The 20,267-nt window shown below is 41.7% G+C and overlaps 1 protein-coding gene across 3 annotated transcripts in view; it reads left to right on the forward strand.

Moving 5' to 3' along the window:
* NYAP2 (neuronal tyrosine-phosphorylated phosphoinositide-3-kinase adaptor 2) overlaps window positions 1-20,267 on the forward strand; it is a 136,663-nt gene that overhangs the window by 70,979 nt on the left and 45,417 nt on the right. For all 3 annotated transcript variants that reach the window (XM_036388404.2, XM_036388405.2, XM_036388407.2), the window contains one exon: window positions 12,398-13,495. In XM_036388404.2, coding sequence (XP_036244297.1) covers window positions 12,398-13,495 — 1,098 coding nt within the window. The remainder of the gene's footprint in view (window positions 1-12,397; window positions 13,496-20,267) is intronic.

Genomic DNA, 20,267 nt, shown 5'->3' on the forward strand with positions numbered 1-20,267 from the left:
GGAAATGTGAACCACTTATTCATGCAGTTACCTGGATCTAGGACAGAGTGTTAGCGTGGGTTTCACATCATATGAAAGTCACTGGGCTGCTTTTGGAGCCAACCCACCCCTGGAAGTACTTCACATGTGCTGTTTGAGGTGTCCAAATCAATAATCTCTGCCAGGAGAACCAGACTGAAGAGGGAGTCTCTGAAGAAAGCTAAAGTGTGGGTGGTCTTGTTCACTGCATGGTTAATTTGCAGCCTCAATAGACAGACTCTATGTAACTGTAGGGTTATAATATCAATAAACCTATTCATTGTTAGCAGGTCACTGTAAGTCATCATATTTGTGACTTTATTTCATTTTTTGTTTTGTTTATACCTCAGGGGACCATAATACTGAAATATTATGAGCTGAAATACTATGAAATACTAGATTCTTACATTATTTTGCTTCACTGAATGGCTCTGAAGTCAAGGCCAGGAGAGGAGGGGAGGAGAAATCCAGGTTAATTCTCTTGCCTTGTTTTGACAGCACATCACAAATTGTTAAGTAAAATGAAATGCCTCCGAAACTGCAAAAATAACAATCTGAGAATACTCCTACTACACTTCTGTTTTGCATAGTGGTTTTGGCATGTTTTCTGTTAAAGGCATTGTAGAGAAACAAGTAAGGGCTTGAGGGATCAGACTGAAATCCTAAAGCCCCTGTTTACTCTCAGAGCTGGTCTGTGGTAATAGATGTGTCTAGCAAAATTAATTTGGAATTAAAGACAAAAGCCACAAAACAACTGCACTTTTCATTATACAGCAAGTACATTGGCTTTCCACCTCTGTCTTACCTTATTTTTAACTGGTGCCCTAATTCTCTTCTCATTTTAACAACCAAATGAGACAAATCCTCATGGAGTGAAGCACAACTGAGCTCTTAAAACATTTTGTGCCCCCTGCACTCACATTGGCTTTACTGGGAATGCACAGTGCTTACAGAATCACATCCCAAGAGATTAAAGTCTAGCTCCAGATGAGATCCTGTCATGGCCAGCCTCTGTTCCATTGGTTGTTTCTTTCTAATGACTGTTTGAATGTAGTAGTCCTGGTTGGTGCACTGGTTTGCTGCTTTCATCCTTTCCACGTGGCTTAATGCTGGATGACATCAGGCAACATATGTCTGACATGCTGCAAGTGTGTTTGGCACTTCATGCTGTCCGTCTGTCCGTCCGTGTGTGAACGCTGCTGTGCTGGGGTAATGTGCACAGCCCTGACAGCTCCACAGAGCACAGCTCCCTCCTTGCAGTGCCATCAGCCTGCCTGGAGGTCATACTCTACCAGCCTGGGCTTCTCACAGATGCAAGAGGTGAAAATATAAAACGATGCACACATAATTTTAGTGCTGATTTTAGTGGCTGTAACTTTAAACTGGCATGTCAAACAAGAGGTGCATATCCCAAAGTCTGAGGTGGTTAGTAGCTAGATGCTTGTTCAGGTGGGGAAAGGCTTAGAAGCAGTCAGTAAAAAGCTGGAGCATGGTGTACTTCACATCAGCAAGAGCTTAATATCCATTTCCAGTGCAGTGGTATAATATTTGCCACGGCTCCCATAATTTCTCTGAGATGTTCATAAAGAATACTCTACCTTGAAATTTCCAGCCCTCGTGCATATAATGATTGAAAAATTATAGCTCCCCTTATGCTTAGTGGTAAAACCAATACTACAAGTACAGGACTCTCTGAGCATGAAAGTGCCTGGAAAACCAGCAGTATTGCCTTTGGGTTATTGGCCCTAACAGAGCTTTGTGGGATTAAGGAGATTGCTGGCATTCTCCCCTCCATGCATGACTGCAAAGGGAGCTCTCTCCTATTTCCTCTTGGTAGAATACCAAAGGATGGAGTGGCTGTAAACCTTGTCTTACAATCACTGGGGTGATGCCAGAAGTCTCAGTTTCAATGTGGTTAGGATTTTATTTATGACAATGGAAGCCTCTTAACATTTGAATTTTGGTGAATAAAATGGTAAGCAACCTTTTGATTAAAATAAAAAAAATCCACAACCAAAAAAAGCAAACATACCAAAGTATGCCAAGCACACGCTTGAAGCTAAAGGACTAGTGTGGATGCAAAAGCTTGATAATATGTCTAGCCTACTTATTTTCTCAATCATGAGTGTTTGCAAGCAAAGGCATGAAAACTCAAAATGTTCTATGATTCTGAATTTGTCATTTTCTTTTAAAGGTGAAATAATTTATACTGGTGGTGTGGCCAAATATCTGCAGTGACTCATTGCCATATGATCCCAGTTCTGCAAATGCATGCTTGCATGTCAGTAAGTGTTAAGCCAAATGGAGACTTCTGTAAAATAATACTAAGCATTGTCTCCCAGGGGTGTAAGTGGAAGAACAGCCACTGGCTCAGATAACCTTGAGCATTTCACTTGTCCCTCAGTGTCACAGATTCCTCCTTTGTAACACACAGTGATAAAAACTTTGTTTAGTGAGGTAATTTGCAGTTTCTGATGAGAAAGTTTGTGCTCACATTGAAAGCTTGAGCTGATGGGACACTCCTTTTGTGAGCAGCTCTGTAGAAAGAAGATTCTGAGTGGAGAAGGGAATATGTGAAAAACACTGTCCTTGCTAATGTGGAATTCCTCACACCTGGCAGGGTTTAATTTGTGAACTCAGGACAGTCACTGTGGAAGGCAAGACTTCAAGCAGCCACTCAGTGTAGGAACTGCTCAAGTTCCCTTTCCCAGTCTCCTGTGGGCATCACTGATGCTGCAGAGTGTGAATAAGGATGGCAAAATCTGAGCTGCCTTTATGGTGCAGCTCTGAAATGCTGAATGCCAGGGGTTTACAGAACAGGCAGTCCCAGGAGATGATGTGTAACAACCCCCACAGAGCTCAGGCTGCTCTGAGCTGTGCGCTGCCATAGACTGTGCCTTGGTGGTGGGGATGAATTCCTGCAAAGAGCTTCACTTCTGATAAACACCAAAATTAAACAGGCTGTAAACACTAGGTTATTGCAGTAATTTCTGTTTTCCCCTTCCTTTTTCTGCTCCAGCTTTGCCTTTTCATCCTCCATCTTGCTTCTCAGCTGGAACAATGAGGTCAAGCCTGACATTTGAAACAGGAGATGGTTCTCCTAAAGCTTGTTTGGAACTGCCCAAAACTCTGTCAAAATGGCACTGTCCACTGCAGTCATACCAGGTGAATTTATGGGGATTAGGCCCAGCTGCTCGACCCTTGTAGATCAACACTATTACAGGCTCTACTAGTTTCACTACACTATTTTCAAATGAATGCAGGATGGAATGATACATACCAGGCACACAGAGAAACCCTGAGTGTGAGGCAGCTGATAACGTGTGGCCTGTCTGTAATTTTGTCAACACTTTATTTACAGTTGAGGAGAGAGGAGTCACCCCTATGGAGATGGAAGTAAAGTTAATAGCTGGGAGGCATTTTTCCTCAAGCAGATTACAGTGGATATTTCATACCACAGCCTCTGACCATAGTGCTGTTGCTGTTACGTTTCCAGGCACTGCTGCCTGCCTGTGAGCTGCTCAGGCAGTGTTCTGTCCACTTCAGCTGTCATCATATCCACCCAAAAATGTGACAACTTACAGGAACTGCTTGTGCAGGGTCACCTTGTGGCCTTTTGATAAAGGAAAGAGTGCCCCTTTCACTGAACTCTTGTTCATTGTGGCTCATTTGCTTTCTGCTGCTCCTGCTGTGGTGACTCATCTGACCCTGGCCATCAACCTTGTGCTTTGTTTTGAGATGTGAGCTCAGTGGTGGCAGAAGGACCTGCTGGATGTGTCAGTCAGTGCAGCTTTGTACAAGTGCCTCAAGGAAAAAACTGTACAGAGCCCACTGGACTCCTGGGATGGAGGGGGTTGCTGAAATCTGCTGGTTCCTTGTCTCTGGTGCAGGCACCAAGGAAGCACAGGAGCCTCTGTGGAAAAGTTGGACAGAGCACATCTCATGTTGAAGTCCCCCAGAGCCCAGTATTCTGCACGATACCACCTTGGTAGGCCTGCCAGTTTGATTTAATGGGCTGCAATTATTTTAGAAGCTCAGCAAACAGATTGTTACTTATATAAGCAAATAATGCATTTGACCTACTTATGTTAGCTGTAAATAGAAGATAGGCATTGCTGTGGATCTGAAAAATGAGGAGTCTCATATCTCTGGATAAATTATTCAAGTCTTTGCATATAGTAATTGCTAGACTTCTGGTCTGGTTGTTTGTGAACCAAAACAACAAATCAAGTGAGCAAATACAGGCATTTTTCTAGATAAATAAAGTAGGTTAGTTAAACTTCCTGTTTCATTTAGCATTTATCTAAATGTAGCTTGATTTTCCTTTTTACCATTTCTCCAGTAAATAATGTTGGAATCCACTATTTGGGTGCATGTCCTGGTTTTAGAAATCCCCCAGAGCGAGGAAGTCTTGCAGAGATTTGTTTCATTCAGTGTCTCTGTGAGCACTGGGTCAGAGAGCCTGTGGTGTACCTTCTCCAAGAAGTTCATGAAAGTTGAGCAAATGATTTCCCAGGTTGTTGCCCTCAGCTGTCAGAGCCAGTAATGGAGAGCAGTGCTGATCCTGGGAAGGCAGAGCTGCAATCAGCCTGGGGTCTGCCTCTGTTACCAGGAGCATCAACAGATAATGCCACAGAGGCCTTCACTGCCTTTGGGCAGCAGGGGACAGGAAGAAGCAGCTCAGCCCTCAAAGGGTCACTGCTGTTGTGGTGTCCTCTACACACCAAGTTCATGTCATGTAGGTGACTAGGGCATGTCTTGGTGGGACTTAGCTCCTCACACACCACCTGGAAGCTTCCCTTTCTGGACACAGGAGAGAGCTTTTCTTTCTGCAGGCCAACAGAAGTGGTGCTGCACTTGAGCCATCCCCTGGCTCAGCCTGTAGAAGCCCAGAGCATCACCATCTTCTGTGTGGTAGTCAGGGAATCTGATACTTAAGGAATAAGATAATTAAGGATACAGGGTAGCTGCAGAGAGGGAGAAGGGGCAGCTAGTGCAGGGTGACAGCTCCATGAGAACTGTACCACAACAAAAATGCTGATTTGGGGGCTGGGGAAGGCTGGTGTCACCCATTGTTCTCTGTGTGAAGTGCAGTCAGTTTGTGGAGAGCTATAAGAACAGAGTAGCAGCAGTTAATTCACAGTAAACCAGCAAACTCTTCAGGTTTCATTTTCACACTGACAGTCATGACTCCATAAATAGTGCTATAAACTAGAAGGGCTTTCCTGATGTTTCTGCTCTGTGGCTGTTTTACTGTTTTGCTGTACTCTGCTGTGAACATGCTTAACCCCTCAGTACTCCAGCTCCATACAGGTTCCTGCATGAGAGACACCAACAAACAGGCACAGAGACTTTGTAAATTAATTTGTCTGCATGCATGATTCACTAGTTCTGTTTCCACATTCTTCACTAATGATGCTTGTGATAGAGAAATTTCCATACCAATTGCCTTTCTCTAGAATTCCTCCAGACTATATAGAGTTACAGAAAATTTTATTGTCACTGTAACACTGATTGCAAAACCTGTTTTGCATATTGCAGAGTTCAGAATGAACCAGAACTTCAAAAATACTCATTGCATGTGTGGGCAGCATGAGGATCTTTCCCCAGTAATCCTCCCACCTCTCTGTCCTCAGAGCCTCTTCTGGAACTTCTATAACTTAAACCCATGCATTGCCAGAGATCTGTCCCTTTGTGTCTGTTCATATTAGTTGAAGGATATTTTTCTAGATGGGTACCCAGAGTGTATCCATCAGAGGATACTCAGAGAGTCACCCAAAAGAAGTTACTGTGAGATTTTCATTTGCCTCCACTTGCACTCAGCACATCAGTTTTCCTGTAAAAGGAGGATGATTCAAATGAGTATTCTTTCCTTAATCATCCAAAGTCTTGCTTTTTCTGCCTTACCAGGCCTGAGCCATCTGACAATAACTTTTAGCCTCAGTGAATAGTACAGAAAAGCTTGATTGCAAATAATTTGTCATTATTTCCCAAATACACCTTTCTTTTTTTCTTTGCCTATTCAATGTTATCTGGAAAAATAGGGGACATCAATTACTCATTATTTTAAAAGACAAGAATGTGAAATTCAAAATATAGGAGAGCACAAGGCTGGGCATTCAGGATGAGACATTCACTTTGTAATTTTTTCATAAGTTTTTGGAGATCTTTGCACTCTAGGAAAGGCTAATTGGCCAGGTCCAGGTACAGTGAGGGCTGTGAAAGGGAAAACCTGGAAGTCAGTCTGCTCCAGAATGTGGCAATTTGGGTAGGGAATCTCTGCACCATGCTGACACTACAAAGATTTTGGCATATCCTGGCACCTCTGGGTCTGCCCTTGTCTTGATGCTGCAGAGCAAAGGACTTGCAGCCCCTGCTGTGCTGGAAAGAGCTCTGGCAGCAAGGCACTGGTGCCCTGGGCTGGCTTTTGTGAGCCCCAGGAAGGTATGGCAGCCTTGGCATGGGCAGAGTCTGTGGTGCTGGGGCTGGTCAGTTCTGTGGCCCTGAGCTCCAGCCATGGTGCCTGTCGGCTGCAGGGGTTGTACTGCTGGAGCAATGCAGAACTGGCTTTAGCTGCAGGCCCTGATTCTGCTCTCTTTTGTACTGATGTTTAATTCTGGACTATCACTCCCAGAGCCACAGGCTCTCTACCACTTTCAATTAGAGCAGAAATCAATCATTTTAAAAGCCAAAAGAAGTCGTAGCCAAAATAAAGGGACCTGAATACTTTTGAGGAAGTGTCCTTAATCATAGCCTTGAGACAAGCAAGTAGCACATCAGCATTATTTTATGACCCTGACTTTTAGTCCTTCCATTTTCAGTATAGTTTTGTCCTCTTTAAATGCCCAAATAATTTCCAGTAAGAGCTAATAAATTCAGGAGGGGGAAGAAATAGGTGCTGTTTGAAACCATTGTGCTGAAACCACCTATTGCCTGTTTGAATTAATCAGATGGATCTTTTATTCCTCCCATGTTCTTCCCTTCTTTTAGAGCATCTTTTAGGAAAGGAGGAGGTAATCTGCAGGGAAGGGCCTTGTGTCACGAGGACAATGCTATTTTGAGAGCCAGATTTTTTTCTTGAGAGAAATGCATTCTCTGATATTACTTCAAACTGTTGATGATGTTTCAATAATCACTTGCTAAGATGCATCTTTGTGAGTATATTTTATGGCTGTTCACAGTGTAGGAATATTTGCCTTCAAATATTTCTTGGAGAAGAAAAGATGCATGTTCAACACTGCATGTCACCAATAACTACATTTATCTTTTTTTGTTGTTGTTTTCTACTGTTGCTTTCCAATTATAGGAATTGCTGTGCAAGTTTTGATAGAAACAAATAAATTAAACCCTTGTGTAAAATCCCTTGGAGCCTAACATGGCGGAAGAGAAATATCAAAAGGTGGCATTAGGAGGAAAAATGGTAGGTGAAGCCCCATGGCCTGTGAAAAGAGATGATGTAAACTTAGGTCTCCTGGGTGTCAATCTTTTGCACAGTTCAGACAACTGTGTCTTTTAAAAATCAGTCTCACTAATACTATTCAAACTTTATCTACAGAAATAATGAAATCTAACCCAATAGAAGCACTTTTAGGCCCCAAATCATTCCTTCATTGAATCTATAGCTTCTTGTAGAAATTGAAAGGGAAAAATTTTCCTGTTTGTGGTTTTATTCCATTTGTTACAGTGAACAGAAAAATTCACTGGACTGGTCTGTGGAATGCAAAAACTGGAAAATACCCAAAAGACAATATAAAATAGCAAATTTTAATTTTTAGATGTTTTCACTCATTCCTTATACAGTGAGCAAATAATAAACAACAATCTAACAACATATTTCCATATTTCAGTCTCTCCTTAAAGAATAAAAATATACTTCAGAAGGATAATACGAGAAGCCATTCTCTATTTCCAAAATTGACTATGAAAGGGACATTATCTGGGTATGTCTGAAAGTTATGCATAACCTTTGCACTACAAATATCTCATTTCAAAAATGTCATGTTCTCTTTATACAGTAGGGCTTCCATGAGGCTATTTTAAGCACTGTGCTTCTTGCTTTGAGATGATACCTGGAGTTATCAGAGCTGCATCTCTTGTTTCCCTTAAAGCTTGTTAGAGCCAGATAGCTGCTTGGATAGTGCCCTGCTGAGCACAGAGAGTTCCTGCTCAAGCAGCAGGATTGTTTGCAAGGGTTGTTGTGCCTCCAGGTTATCAGCTGTGGTAGCTGGGATGGCTCTGATGCAAACAAGGAGGTGCTGGCACAGCATTCAGAGCTCCCAGGGCAGCTCCCGTGGGGACAGAGGACCATGGAGCAGGTGCTGAGCATCATCCCCTGAGCACGTCCCCTGTGCTCAACCTCCCCACAGGCAAGGTGCTCTCTTGTGCTTGTGTGTCTGTAATAGAAGCACTCACAAGACGTTTGTGGTATACTCTGAGATGGATGTTTGAGGAAAGCTGCACCTGGTGGGGAAAGAAACAATTCTTACTTTTATTTCTTCCACTTAGCTTTGGATCAGGACTCGTGTCTGATGCATACAAGTGGCAGAGTCTCAATACAAGTTACAGGCAACAGTTTCATCAAGGACATAGTAATTCATGTTGGAAAGCACTTAATTACTCCATGTTTAGAGCAGACAACATGGCAGTATGTGTATCATCAATATGCCAGCATGGTTCACTTTCCATAGAAGTTTATGTTCCCAGCAGGCACCGAATGCTTCTTCTGCCTGATAAATGTCAAGCACTTTAAGCAATCTTGCCTGTTCCTCTCTGGAGATTGCCAAATAATTTCCTTTCATTGGGTTTGGGATTTCGCCAGGGCTTCTGCATTCATGCACATCTATCCCTGCCAAATGCTGGTAACACCGGAACTGCACAAATACTCCTGCTTCTTTCACGGACTTTGCACAGCTCTGTTTAGCTGCAGGATTCCTGGTACTTTTCTCTGTTGTTCTGGGCTGGAGCAGTAGTTCATGGTTCGTATTCCATTAACAGGTGTGCTGTAGAGTTCAGCCCTTGCCAGGGAGCTGTGTTTCAGAGTAGAAACTGTTGTTAAATACATTTAAGTGTCTTGCACCACAGACTTCTTAAAGATAATTCAGTTTGCCTCCTTAATGTCCTCCTGCACCTGAGGGAGGTCCTAGTGGGTTTGAACAGTTCCTCTGCTCCTAGTAATGATAAAAAGCTTTCTTTGTTATTAAGTCTATCCATTTACCTGTGTATTTTCTCTAGCGAGTCTTATAGCAGCAGATGTTCATGCTCTGAGGACCAAATAGGAGGTAACCTTTAAGGTTTGTAAAATATTTAAACAATATAGTTTAAAATTTTAGTTTGAAAAGCCCAGTTTGTCATGAAGGGGAAAAGATCTCAGTAACACACCCTGGAAATAGATGGTTTAGAAAAAAAACTACAGCAGAGGAAAAATGCTTTAAATAGCAAATGGAAAGTAAATCACCTTGTCGTGTTTTACCGTCTCATACAGCAGAACTGGGTCATTTGACCTTTTTGTTGATAATGTCACCAATATATTCTAGGCTAGTGCTACATATCATGCAATGGCAGATGACGCTCTGTGTGTCATTGTGGTACTTAATTTCAACCCATGCAAAAATACAAAACTGGATGGCAGAATGTCAATCATTTTTCCTTGACATTTCTCATATCCTCATTTGTAATGTAATAACCTGTGGATGTTGTATACAGGACTCCAACACCCAAGGACAGTTTTAGACAGTGTAGTAGAACCTCTTCAGCTGGATAAAAATTGTGAAAATGGAATGAGGGAAGAAGAGAATATGCTTTTTCTAGCAATTTAAAAACACAGTACTTTTGACCACTTTTGACTGGTTTTAGAAAAAATATCCGTTAGCCTTGAATGACCACAGCACAAGAGTAACTCAGCTTTTGATTATTTTGTGATCATTAACATGCATCCAGATAAAGACATCAAAGAGTGCGGTTGTGGTTGTATGACAGAGCCATTCTCAGCGTGACACCTGTGGCACAGAAGATGTAAAAGGCAGCACTGGGAACAGGGATCTGAGGAAGCAGAGGAGCAGGAAATGTTCCTTTCTCAGGTATCCATTAGTGATGGCAGTGTGATGCACAGGGAACTGAAGACTGTGAGAAGCCTGTGTTTACAAAATACAGGACTTTCAAATGTAGCTGAAGTAGAGTTCAGGTCATGTACAACGTGTTCACAAATGATCAGGCAGTTTGTGCCAGTTTCATTGACTGTCTCTTCATTTTAATGACAGCAATCTGAATAAGATTGCTTTTGACAGGGTTGTAAATCAGATTAACAGAGGTTGGAGAGAGGACTGAGATCAAGTTTATGCTAGTAGAATATATAAAAACATAATATAAAAATAAGACACTAAACAGAAATGAAATAGTGATTTAGCTGGAAGCAGGCAAGAAAAATCTGCCAGTATTGTCAAATACATCATAAGTAATATTTTCTGCAAAGCCCAAATGATTCTGGTAGCCTACATCTTATTCCCAAAAGTCTAGCCTAATACATTCAAGAAAATTAATTTGGGTTAATTAAAAAGACAAATTTAAAATGCATTAGGATATATCCACATGGTGAAAAACTATCAAGCTACCAAACACTCTTATCGGTGGTAGCTTTTGCATGTCCCTAGCCTGCTGCAAAGTGGAACACATTAATTGGAACCATCATGAAAGTATAATATAATTTTTTGAGTCTTTTTTGTTCCTTTTAATTCTGGCAAGATTTTATCTCCTTTTTGCTTTGTTGTACCTTAGTTATGTGTTAAGCTAAAACAAATGCTACTAGCAAAGAGTAGTCTCATTACTTTGTACATGTACACGTTCACAGCTCCTTATTCCTGAACAAAACTTGTTTATCATCTGCCTTTACTGGTACATCTTGTGGGAATTGAACAGAAGTTATTTAGCAGATCAAAGCATGAGTTTGACAAAGTGATAACACTGTTTGAGTCCTCCTCTGATAGTGACCAAACCACGTTAGTAAGGTGCTTTAATGCAGGTGCTTTTATCCAGCTCTGAGCCAGCATCCTCTAGACTCAAAATGCTGTCTTTGAGCTGGCAGAGCACTGCCTCACTGCTGGCTTCAGGAATGTGTTCATGGCTGTTTCTAAAAGAGAGGTTTCAACTCTGTGAGTGCTGCCTGCCTGGGTTAGCATCAGACATTTGCTGGCTGTTTGCTGGTGGGTCAGCAGAAGGTGTCTGGAGATTTCTCTGACTGTTGAGTTCAAACTGGCAGATGTGCAGTAGTGAATTACAAGGAGCAACAAAAATTGGAAAGGCAGGAAAGCTACCATTCTGGCCACTAGTTTAGGTCTCTGTGTTTGTTTGTTTGAGCTGGGGAATTTACCAGTGAGGTATCAATTACCTTCTAGAAACATAAGCTAGGTTTAGTGTATGTGATAAATTTTGTTTCTGAACAAGTTTGTTGAGTCTGCTTAGGATAAAAGCTGACTTCACTTAAATATTTAATGAGGCATTTTATTAACCCTAACATTTAATGAGATATTTTATTAGCTCTTTACGCAAAGTGAACAAAATGCAGTTTGCATGAGTTTTCTTATTGTTTTATTCATAAAGGATAATTTCCAAGAAACCCTTGACCTCTCATTTCAAATGAATTTCATCACCATGTTTTGATTTATAATTTCAAAGACAAGGTTTCTATAAGTAACCAGTGTAGAAAGGATCCAAATCTCTGAGATACTTTGTTATTCCTTGACCTCACAGAAATCTCATTAAGAGATTAACTAGATTCTAACAATATAATAGAGTCCAGATAAATCACTAGAATTATCCCAACAGCAGATTTTACAGTTTGTGTATGAGTATTTCCTTCTCTGTTAGTGCTGAGACAATTGTGGTGCTTTATGCAAGAGTTACTATAAATAGAAAGGTCTTGATTCATCACTTTGTCACTGCAGAGTTACCTCACTGTCATTCCAGTATGACTGTCCAGAACCTTAACTGCTCTCTTGGAGCCAGAAGAAGTTCATTTTGATATTTAGTGTTATGTTGTTCGCAACTCTTTGGGTCTTTAAAATCCCACAGTGATATTTGAAAAGCAGAATATTTAAAAATGGAAAGTCCCCTGTCCCAAAGAGTTTGGGAAAGAACAGATGTCTCGGAGGAAGGGAAGTGTTCACTAGTTACTTAATCCTGGAGTGTCAAAGCATTCTGGGGGAAGTCTAGGAGTGTTTTGAATTGAGTGTTATTTTTATAGTGTTCTATTGATGTAATACCAGAGATAACCAGCAACAAGCTGATCCCAGGAAATCCATTCCAGAATTATGGCACTCTAACAGAGACCCGGTTGACAAGGTGTGTTACAGGCTTCTGATGAGTTTGTGTTCTGTTCTGTTTTCAGTGTCAGCCAAACCAAGACCTCACAGTGATGAGTACACAAAGAAGATTCCACCTCCTAAGCCGAAACGAAACCCAAACACTCAGCTAAGCACATCTTTTGATGAAACATATATCAAAAAGCATGGCCCTATGAAGGCAACCCTCACTAGGGATGCCTCGCTCTCGCAGGTCAGCAGTCCTGCTCCAGACACAGAAGAAGAGGAGCCTGTTTATATTGAAATGGTTGGGAATATTCTCAGAGACTTCAAAAAAGAAGAGGATGACCAAAGCGAAGCGGTCTATGAGGAGATGAAATACCCTATATTTGATGATGTAGGCCAAGACTCAAAATGTCAATGTGAATATGACCATCACACTTGTTCTTCTCAGTGTGCTACTCCCACAGTGCCTGACCTCGATTTCACCAAGTCTCCAGTGCCATCTACTCCCAAGGGCTTGCTTTGTGACATACCCCCACCATTTCCAAACCTGCTCTCTCACAGACCTCCACTGCTAGTGTTCCCACCAGCACCAGTGCAGTGTTCCCCGAATTCTGACGAGTCTCCTCTAACTCCACTAGAGGTCACAAAGCTTCCCGTCCTAGAAAATGTGTCTTACATCAAACAGCAAGCTGGAGCTTCTCCATCTTCACTGCCACCTCATACACCAGGCCATCAAAAACTGGAGAAAGACCAGACAGTATCTCATGGAACTAGCACCCCTGGGCACACCTCCTCACCTCCTCATCCTTCTACCTTATACAGAACGCAGTCTCCACATGGCTATCCTAAAAGTCACTCTGCCTCACCTTCTCCTGTCAGTATGGGTAGGTCTCTTACCCCCTTAAGCCTCAAAAGACCTCCACCTTATGACTCTGTACATTCAGGAAGTCTCTCAAGAAGCTCTCCATCAGTGCCTCATTCTACAGCCAGAAACACATTGCAAGAAGGAGGGAAGATGGTCAGTGTGTCAGTCAGCACCTACGGGTCATCATCTCAGAGCAGCTCCCGCTCTCGGACACCCACCAGTCCTCTGGAGGAGCTAACCAGCCTCTTCACCTCAGGAAGAAGTCTCCTGAGGAAATCCTCCAGTGGCAGAAGATCTAAGGAACCTGCAGAAAGTAAGTCCTTGATGTCATTTTTCCTCATCTTTGTGTAATAATATCTGCTACTCTTTTCTAAATCAAATGCTTGCAAAAATTAAATAACTCTGAATTCAGAATTCTGAATTCCTTATGGAAATTTCCTGTAATGAAAAGAAAAATTGTTATTGCTTTAGTCTTCATATTCTTATATTTCTAAGGTTTTTAAGTATCCATACTGCACTTAGAAGTAAAATTCATGGCTTGGTCTTGCAAAAAGTGTCAGTTTTCATTAATTTTTCTACAGCTGTAAAGGTTCCATGTCAGTTGGGAATCTTCCACCCTTGTCACATCCTTCCTTTTTTGATGTATGCTAAGCAGCTTGTAGCAAAATAACCAAACAGTAGCTGTTGAGGGTTATTTGCAGAGATCCACTGATTGCCCTTAACTTGGCCAGAAGTCCTAGAAAATATGATGACAACTAAAGGTACCAGCTTAACTTTGGTTAAGCGTGGGGCAAAGGTTAAGTCTGATGATATTGGAGGGCTTTTCCAACCTGAATGATTCTGTGATTCTGTGTAAACCATCCCTCTCCTTCCATGCTGTGCCATGGAATATCTCTTTCAGCTGGACTGGTGTAACTGGTTGGAAGGTTGTGTTGTGAATTGATCTGAAAACCATCATAACTTATAGTGCACCTATAAACCCACACAGGAAGAAATGTACAGAAGGAGGCTGTACAGGAAAACCTTAAGCCAGTATTCACTTGTCATATGCTGTGTCATAAATCAATGTTCCATATGCATTCAGGTTTGTACCATGTACACCATGTACTTCTGAGCTAGTGAAATATGGAAACTCCTTTTGAAATCAACGGGAGTTGCATGTGTGAAAGCAGAACCAGGCACCAGTATTTCTGTTGCAAAAATGTTCCTGTTCAGTGGGTGTCCTGCACTGGAAGGTCGTTCTAACACCTCCTGTCTCAGTGCAAAGCAGACTTGGGATGCTTTCTCCTCCACTCCAGTAAAATCTGTTTATGACTTTGAATTGTTGACACCTGCCTAATGAAAAAGCTGTCTTTGGAGAGCAGCTGATCTCATGTTTGTGTAGGTACTATATTATAGCTATTGACAGCTCTAAGTATGATAAACTGCACTGGTTTATTCCTGATAAAAGAGAGTGTTCTGGTTTCCAGGCTACCGCATCACTGCGGAAGGGAAGTGAATTCCACACTGTGTTTCTGGTTGTGTTTGTGCCACTCTGTTGTGTCACCCATCGCAGTGTGGTCACAGCACTTTGAGGCATGCTCAGGGTGCTCAGCAGGACACCCCCTCTAGGTTTCCATGGGCAGAGTTGTCTGCCTCACCTCTGCAGCTGAGTGAGGACATGCCTGCCTGTAAGAATGGAGAAGCTTGGTGGCAATGGGTTAGGCTGCCCTACAACTCATCCCTCCTGACTCACTGGCTCTACTTCTCCAGCCTCAGTGTTGTTCTTATTTATCTCTGTGCACATCAGGAAGAACAACTCTGCAATCAGAAGGTGAAGGTGAGAACAGAGTTAGCAAGAGAATACTAGTTGGTGCAGCAGTTTGCTTAATTTGACTTTAGTATTTTCATGGCCTGTAGTCATTAATCCTGTTTTATGGAAGTCTCAGCTCCATGTTTTAGTAGGGTTTCATTAATTGATTGCAGTAGTAAAACTACAGTAACACTGGATTTGTGTGCTGGATGGAAGCAAGTTTGTATCTAAAAGACAAGATGATTCTTCTAATTGGGAACAATTATGAGGGATGTGATGTGACATTTATAAATAATTTCAGTGAAATGCTAGGAAGATTTTGGCAGGTAATACCAAACATTATTAAATATGCTTCCTTTTCATAAGTGAGCAGAAATCCCCTGTAAATCCCATGCTACACTAGTTCTACTCTGTGAGGTTTGTATTCTCACCATGTAAGCAAGTTTGGAACCTGGAGAAATTCCTGCTGTGAATATTGCAAGTCTGGAAAATTTCAGCATATCTGTGCTGCTGTCTCAAACCTATCTCCAGAATATGTTAGCTATATTCTGAAATTCTGCTTTACTGAAATTGAATGCAAAATTTTCAAAGGACTTTTCACTGATAAATTTAAACTAGATCTTGCCCTGCAGATCTGTACCAAGAGAGGAGCCTTGTTGGCCTCTCAAGGAACACTCTGTCTTTGTTCCTTAGTAACTAGAAATGTGTTCCTTATTGGTCACAAATGGTAAGAACAAGAGAGATATGAAATTCAAGTTGTGTTCATTTATTTAAGAAAAACACATTCATGTTATAAATAGACAACAGTAGTGAAAAGACTCTGGAGTACAGCTGTGTTGAGTAAATGAACAGACTGCTCATCTAATCCAATTGTAATTTGTCTGGTATTTACAGTATGACTTAATCCTGTGGGATTACTGCCCTGAGCAAGAATCAGCTTTGTGTTCAGATATTGCAGAGGTAGAAGACACTCTAAGATTTAAAGAAAACACATACAGGTCTGGCATTTTATGTCTTTCAATTCTACATTGAAATGGTCCACCATAAAGAATCTAAATTGGGAGATTTGAGCATGGCATTTGACCAGACTGCCACACTTACATGTCATGATTTACATGGTGATAGACAGGGGAGGCTGGGCTACTCATCTGATATGGTAAGGAAACCTTGGTCCTTATTGTCCTGTTTTCTAAAAACCCTTTTGCATGCTTTTAACATTTTAAATATGTATTACAGACAATTATGAAAGTGGGGAGAAAATAACAAAGAAAAGTAAATTTTAAGGCCAAATCAGAAATGAAAAAAATATTGGTAGAACATTATGCAAAAAAAAAAAAAAACTGCAAAAAAGTGGAGACAGCCCTACAGAAACTGAAGAAAGATGTAGAACATGAAGAATGTGAAACAGTGGAAAAGATAAACATTGCTAATTGTCACTGACTGTTCCTTAATCCTTTCTGTGTTTGTGTGGGATAACATGACTGTGTGCCTTAACACTTGGCAGACCCCTGTGAAATACAATGTCAATCCTCAGAAGTTAGAGGGAAACTATTTAAAGGGTACCAGCACTTGGGCTGCTGCACTGTGCCCTTTTCTGAAGCAGCTGGAAGGTGTTGAAGGACAGCCACTCGATCCAGCTGTGTGGAACCACATAGATCCTTCATTGTGACTGTGCACACTGAGTGTCTGGGTCACCTGTGTCTTTCAGTAAAGAGGGATTTATAGAGGGAGAGGAAGGGAATGGTCTGAAGCTTTTTTGGAGCTGTATTTGCTGCTTCTGTCATTTCTTCACCACAGAAACACTCTGTACTCCATGAGGAGCTAGCACTGGAGTCATGTGCCTGAAGGCATCCCCACATCCTACAGAGCAGGGCAGAGGCTGCTGTGCTTCTGCACTGGCTTTCAGGCTGTTATTCCAAGGCTTTCTTTGTGACATGGTCCTGTAAATCCTTGTCAGAACTAGCCTTTCTTTCTCTATATTGATTGTTCCCATTTGTTAAGGCTTCTGTTTCCTCACAGTTTCCTGGGAGCTTCGTACCAGTTTGGAGTGGTTATTGCAAACATTCACCCAAATGAACTGCACAAGAGAGCAGCGACCTCAGCTGTGTGCTCTGACTCTGGATGAGCACGAGGTGTGAGATCAGAGCAAGTGATGCAGCTCAGGTTTTTGTTTTCCTAAGCTGCTCTGCAGGGCTTCAGAGCTGCTTTGATGTTTGCCCACGTGGAGTTTTACTCTTCAGCTTCTAGTCACATAAAGGGAGGAAATTCGTGAATGTGCTGCTTTGAAAAATCAGTTATAGTGATTGAAAATTGGGTAATTATTAACATTTCCTGTTCCTGGCTGGTACTGAATTAAGAATCTAAACATACAAATAGTGTGAGGAGAGGAGGGAGACTGAAGTAGCTCAGTTGTTGAAAATGAGTTTAGGCTGACTTCAGGCAGCTGAGACTTAGAGTAGAATGGGGCCCTGAGCAATGTGATCTGGTGAATGGCATCCCTGCCTGTGGCAGGGAGGTTGGAACTAGATTTTTAAGGTCCCTTAAATCCAGGTCATTCTGTGTTTCTCAGTCAGCTTTGGGTTCCTTGTTAGATAGAGCAGTGTGATGGAGAACAGAGTTTGGGAGATGCATCAAATGAAAATTCACCCCACGTGGGCCCATTTAACCTCTATTTTCATGCATTAAGTCCAGAATGAGAGGCACAGGGCAGGATTTCAGTTGATGTATTTCGAACAGAGTTAGGATGAGAAACACTGGCCAAAGCAGGGTGGGATTGGGATGGCATTGTGTGCATGCCTTCTCATTTGTGTACCTGCTCTGCCTCTGTTGTCCTGAAGAGGAAAAGCTTGCCTGCAAGATGAGGCTGGCCATGAAAACCATTATAGATACTTCATTACATCCATTGCTCAACTACTGCACAGCTGCACTGCTACACTTTTAGCATTAGAGACTATTTGAATGCCTACCTCATTTCTAACCTCTAAGTTAATATTTTTTCTATCAAGTATGAATGCTATATTCAGTCTAATGAGACAGCTACAGCTTTTCAGTTATTCCTGAACCTTTGAGCCAGAGGTGTACTGATTTCTCCATCACTGAAGAAGCATCCGTTTCCATAATAGTAAGATTTTGTAATCTGATGAGCCATGATATGTGTGGGATTAAATGAGGTGATCAAAACAGTCACTTCTCATTTGACAGTCCTGAAAGTAGGTCTGAAAGCAAACACTTCATGGGAAAGTGCCAGAGGAAAAGGCAAAGAGAACACCAGCTTTGAAGAGAATGACATTTGACCACCTCTGGAAGGATATGATCTTACTTCAGGTAATTCCATTTAGTCAAACCCCAAGAGGCCTACCTTGCTACATCTATTCCAACCTACCAAGATATCAGCAAGCCAAGGAGTTGCAGCATCAGAAACACTTTCTGCAGGTGCTCCTTGTGAGTGTATACTCTGGGCAAGAACTGTGGACCCCTGCACCCACAAAGGTGATGATCTGCCAGGGTCACCTGGGGGAGCTCTGTCCTCCCCTGAGGGACAGGTCTGTTGGGGGCTGTGCCAGGCTGTGGGACAGCACTGAAAATGCCTGAAGTGTACACATGGGGATGACTGGATATGGTCAGCATCCTTCAGGAGCCAAATTTCTGGGGTAAAACAAGATTCACGTTGCAGTTCAGTGGTCTTGAGTGCTGCTTCAGCCGTGCCTGCTGTTGTGTTTCCACAGTAGTCCTGAGATCCCCAGCAAAGGAAGGTGTGCAGTGGACTAACTATTTTGGGCTTGATCAGCTAATCCAGCTAGCTGTGGAGACTCTTGTTGAAGCTGTCACGTGTTCCCCAATTAGCAATCACAGACAATAATTGGAAAGAAAAATCATGATGTGTCAGTAAGGTCTTTCAGCTAAGCCTACAAAAGGCAGGAAATCATTTCACCTGGGCTCTAGTCTAAAGGGGAAGCAGTAAGCTGCAAAGCAAAGGTGCAAAGGGGAAATGTGTGGAAGCACCCATGGCAGCCCCATGGCACCTTGCACATCCCAGCCTGATAATTCCATGCCACAGCTCCACCATCCTTGCCCCATTTTGCATTGCAGCACAGTAATTCCATTCTTCCTCAGCACCAAGGGTAATGTCAGGTTTAAGAACTTGTTTCTAATGGATAAATCAATGGACACCTGTTCCTTGATTGAAATATATGCTGTGTATTTACTGTCTTGCTGCTCTCACACAAAAGTGAGTATGGCCATTTTAAGGGCATTTAGTCATCCAAGTCATTGATGGTGGGATGTTCCTCCATGCTTAGGATGAAGGAATGCCTTTATTAGATGCAGTTATTAAAACAGAAAACAAGCATTTTGAGACAATATGCAATACTTTTGTTAATTGGTACCATGGCATTGTCTCATCTTCTATTTCAGCAATTTAGGCTCATCAGGAAATCAGGCCCTCCTGGGATTCTGAGGGTATGCAGAAGCATTCAAGAAGACATAATTTCATAAATAATTGCTCAGGTTTTTCTGGAAACAGCTGTTGTCTCTGATTGATGTATACAGATTTATTTATTCCTTCTGTTTATATTACTTGACTGCTTGATAAAATTTATTTTTCTGAAGAGGAAATAAGCTTGTAAGGGGTGAAAAAGAGATAAAGTAATTCTCTCTCTGTTATATTTCAAGTAAAAGATGGGTCCAGGTAAAGAAATGAAAAAGACTTTCTCTTTAGGTTTAACGTACAGTAAGATGTGAGATGTCTGAAAGTTGTCAAAAATAGAGAGTGAAAAATGCCTTGAGTTCACTTACTGCCACCCAGTTCACTATATTGTAAATAAGCAGAGGAACACGTGCTGCACTTAAGGATGTGGATAATGATAATAGGTTCTCAGTTTTAAGTGCCATTGATTTTCCCCACTCCCCTGAACAGAGCTTTCTAAGCCAGAGAAATATCTTGACCTTTAGACCAAATCCTCAGCACTTATAAATCACTGCTTTTTATTTGAAATCGGGAGAGGTACTCCAGTTTATACCATCTGTGTCTCTGGCTTCAAGAAAATAAATGTGTCCTTTGTGACTAGAACAGCTTGTATTCAAAATGGTGCAGTGATACAGCAGGATGCTGAATTGGAGAGTTTATTGCCTTTCTGTTTCAAGCAGGACCACACAATTTATGACCAACTTATGGGTGCTCAATCTTAATGGCAAGAAATGCTTAATCTGGTGATGTTTTCCATAAGCATATATTGGCTTCAACAAAACTGCTAAATACATTTTGTTAAAATTTCCCACTGCAGTTTTTTCAGGG

This window comes from Molothrus ater, chromosome 10, assembly GCF_012460135.2.
Source record: "Molothrus ater isolate BHLD 08-10-18 breed brown headed cowbird chromosome 10, BPBGC_Mater_1.1, whole genome shotgun sequence".
NCBI classification, from domain to species: domain Eukaryota; kingdom Metazoa; phylum Chordata; class Aves; order Passeriformes; family Icteridae; genus Molothrus; species Molothrus ater.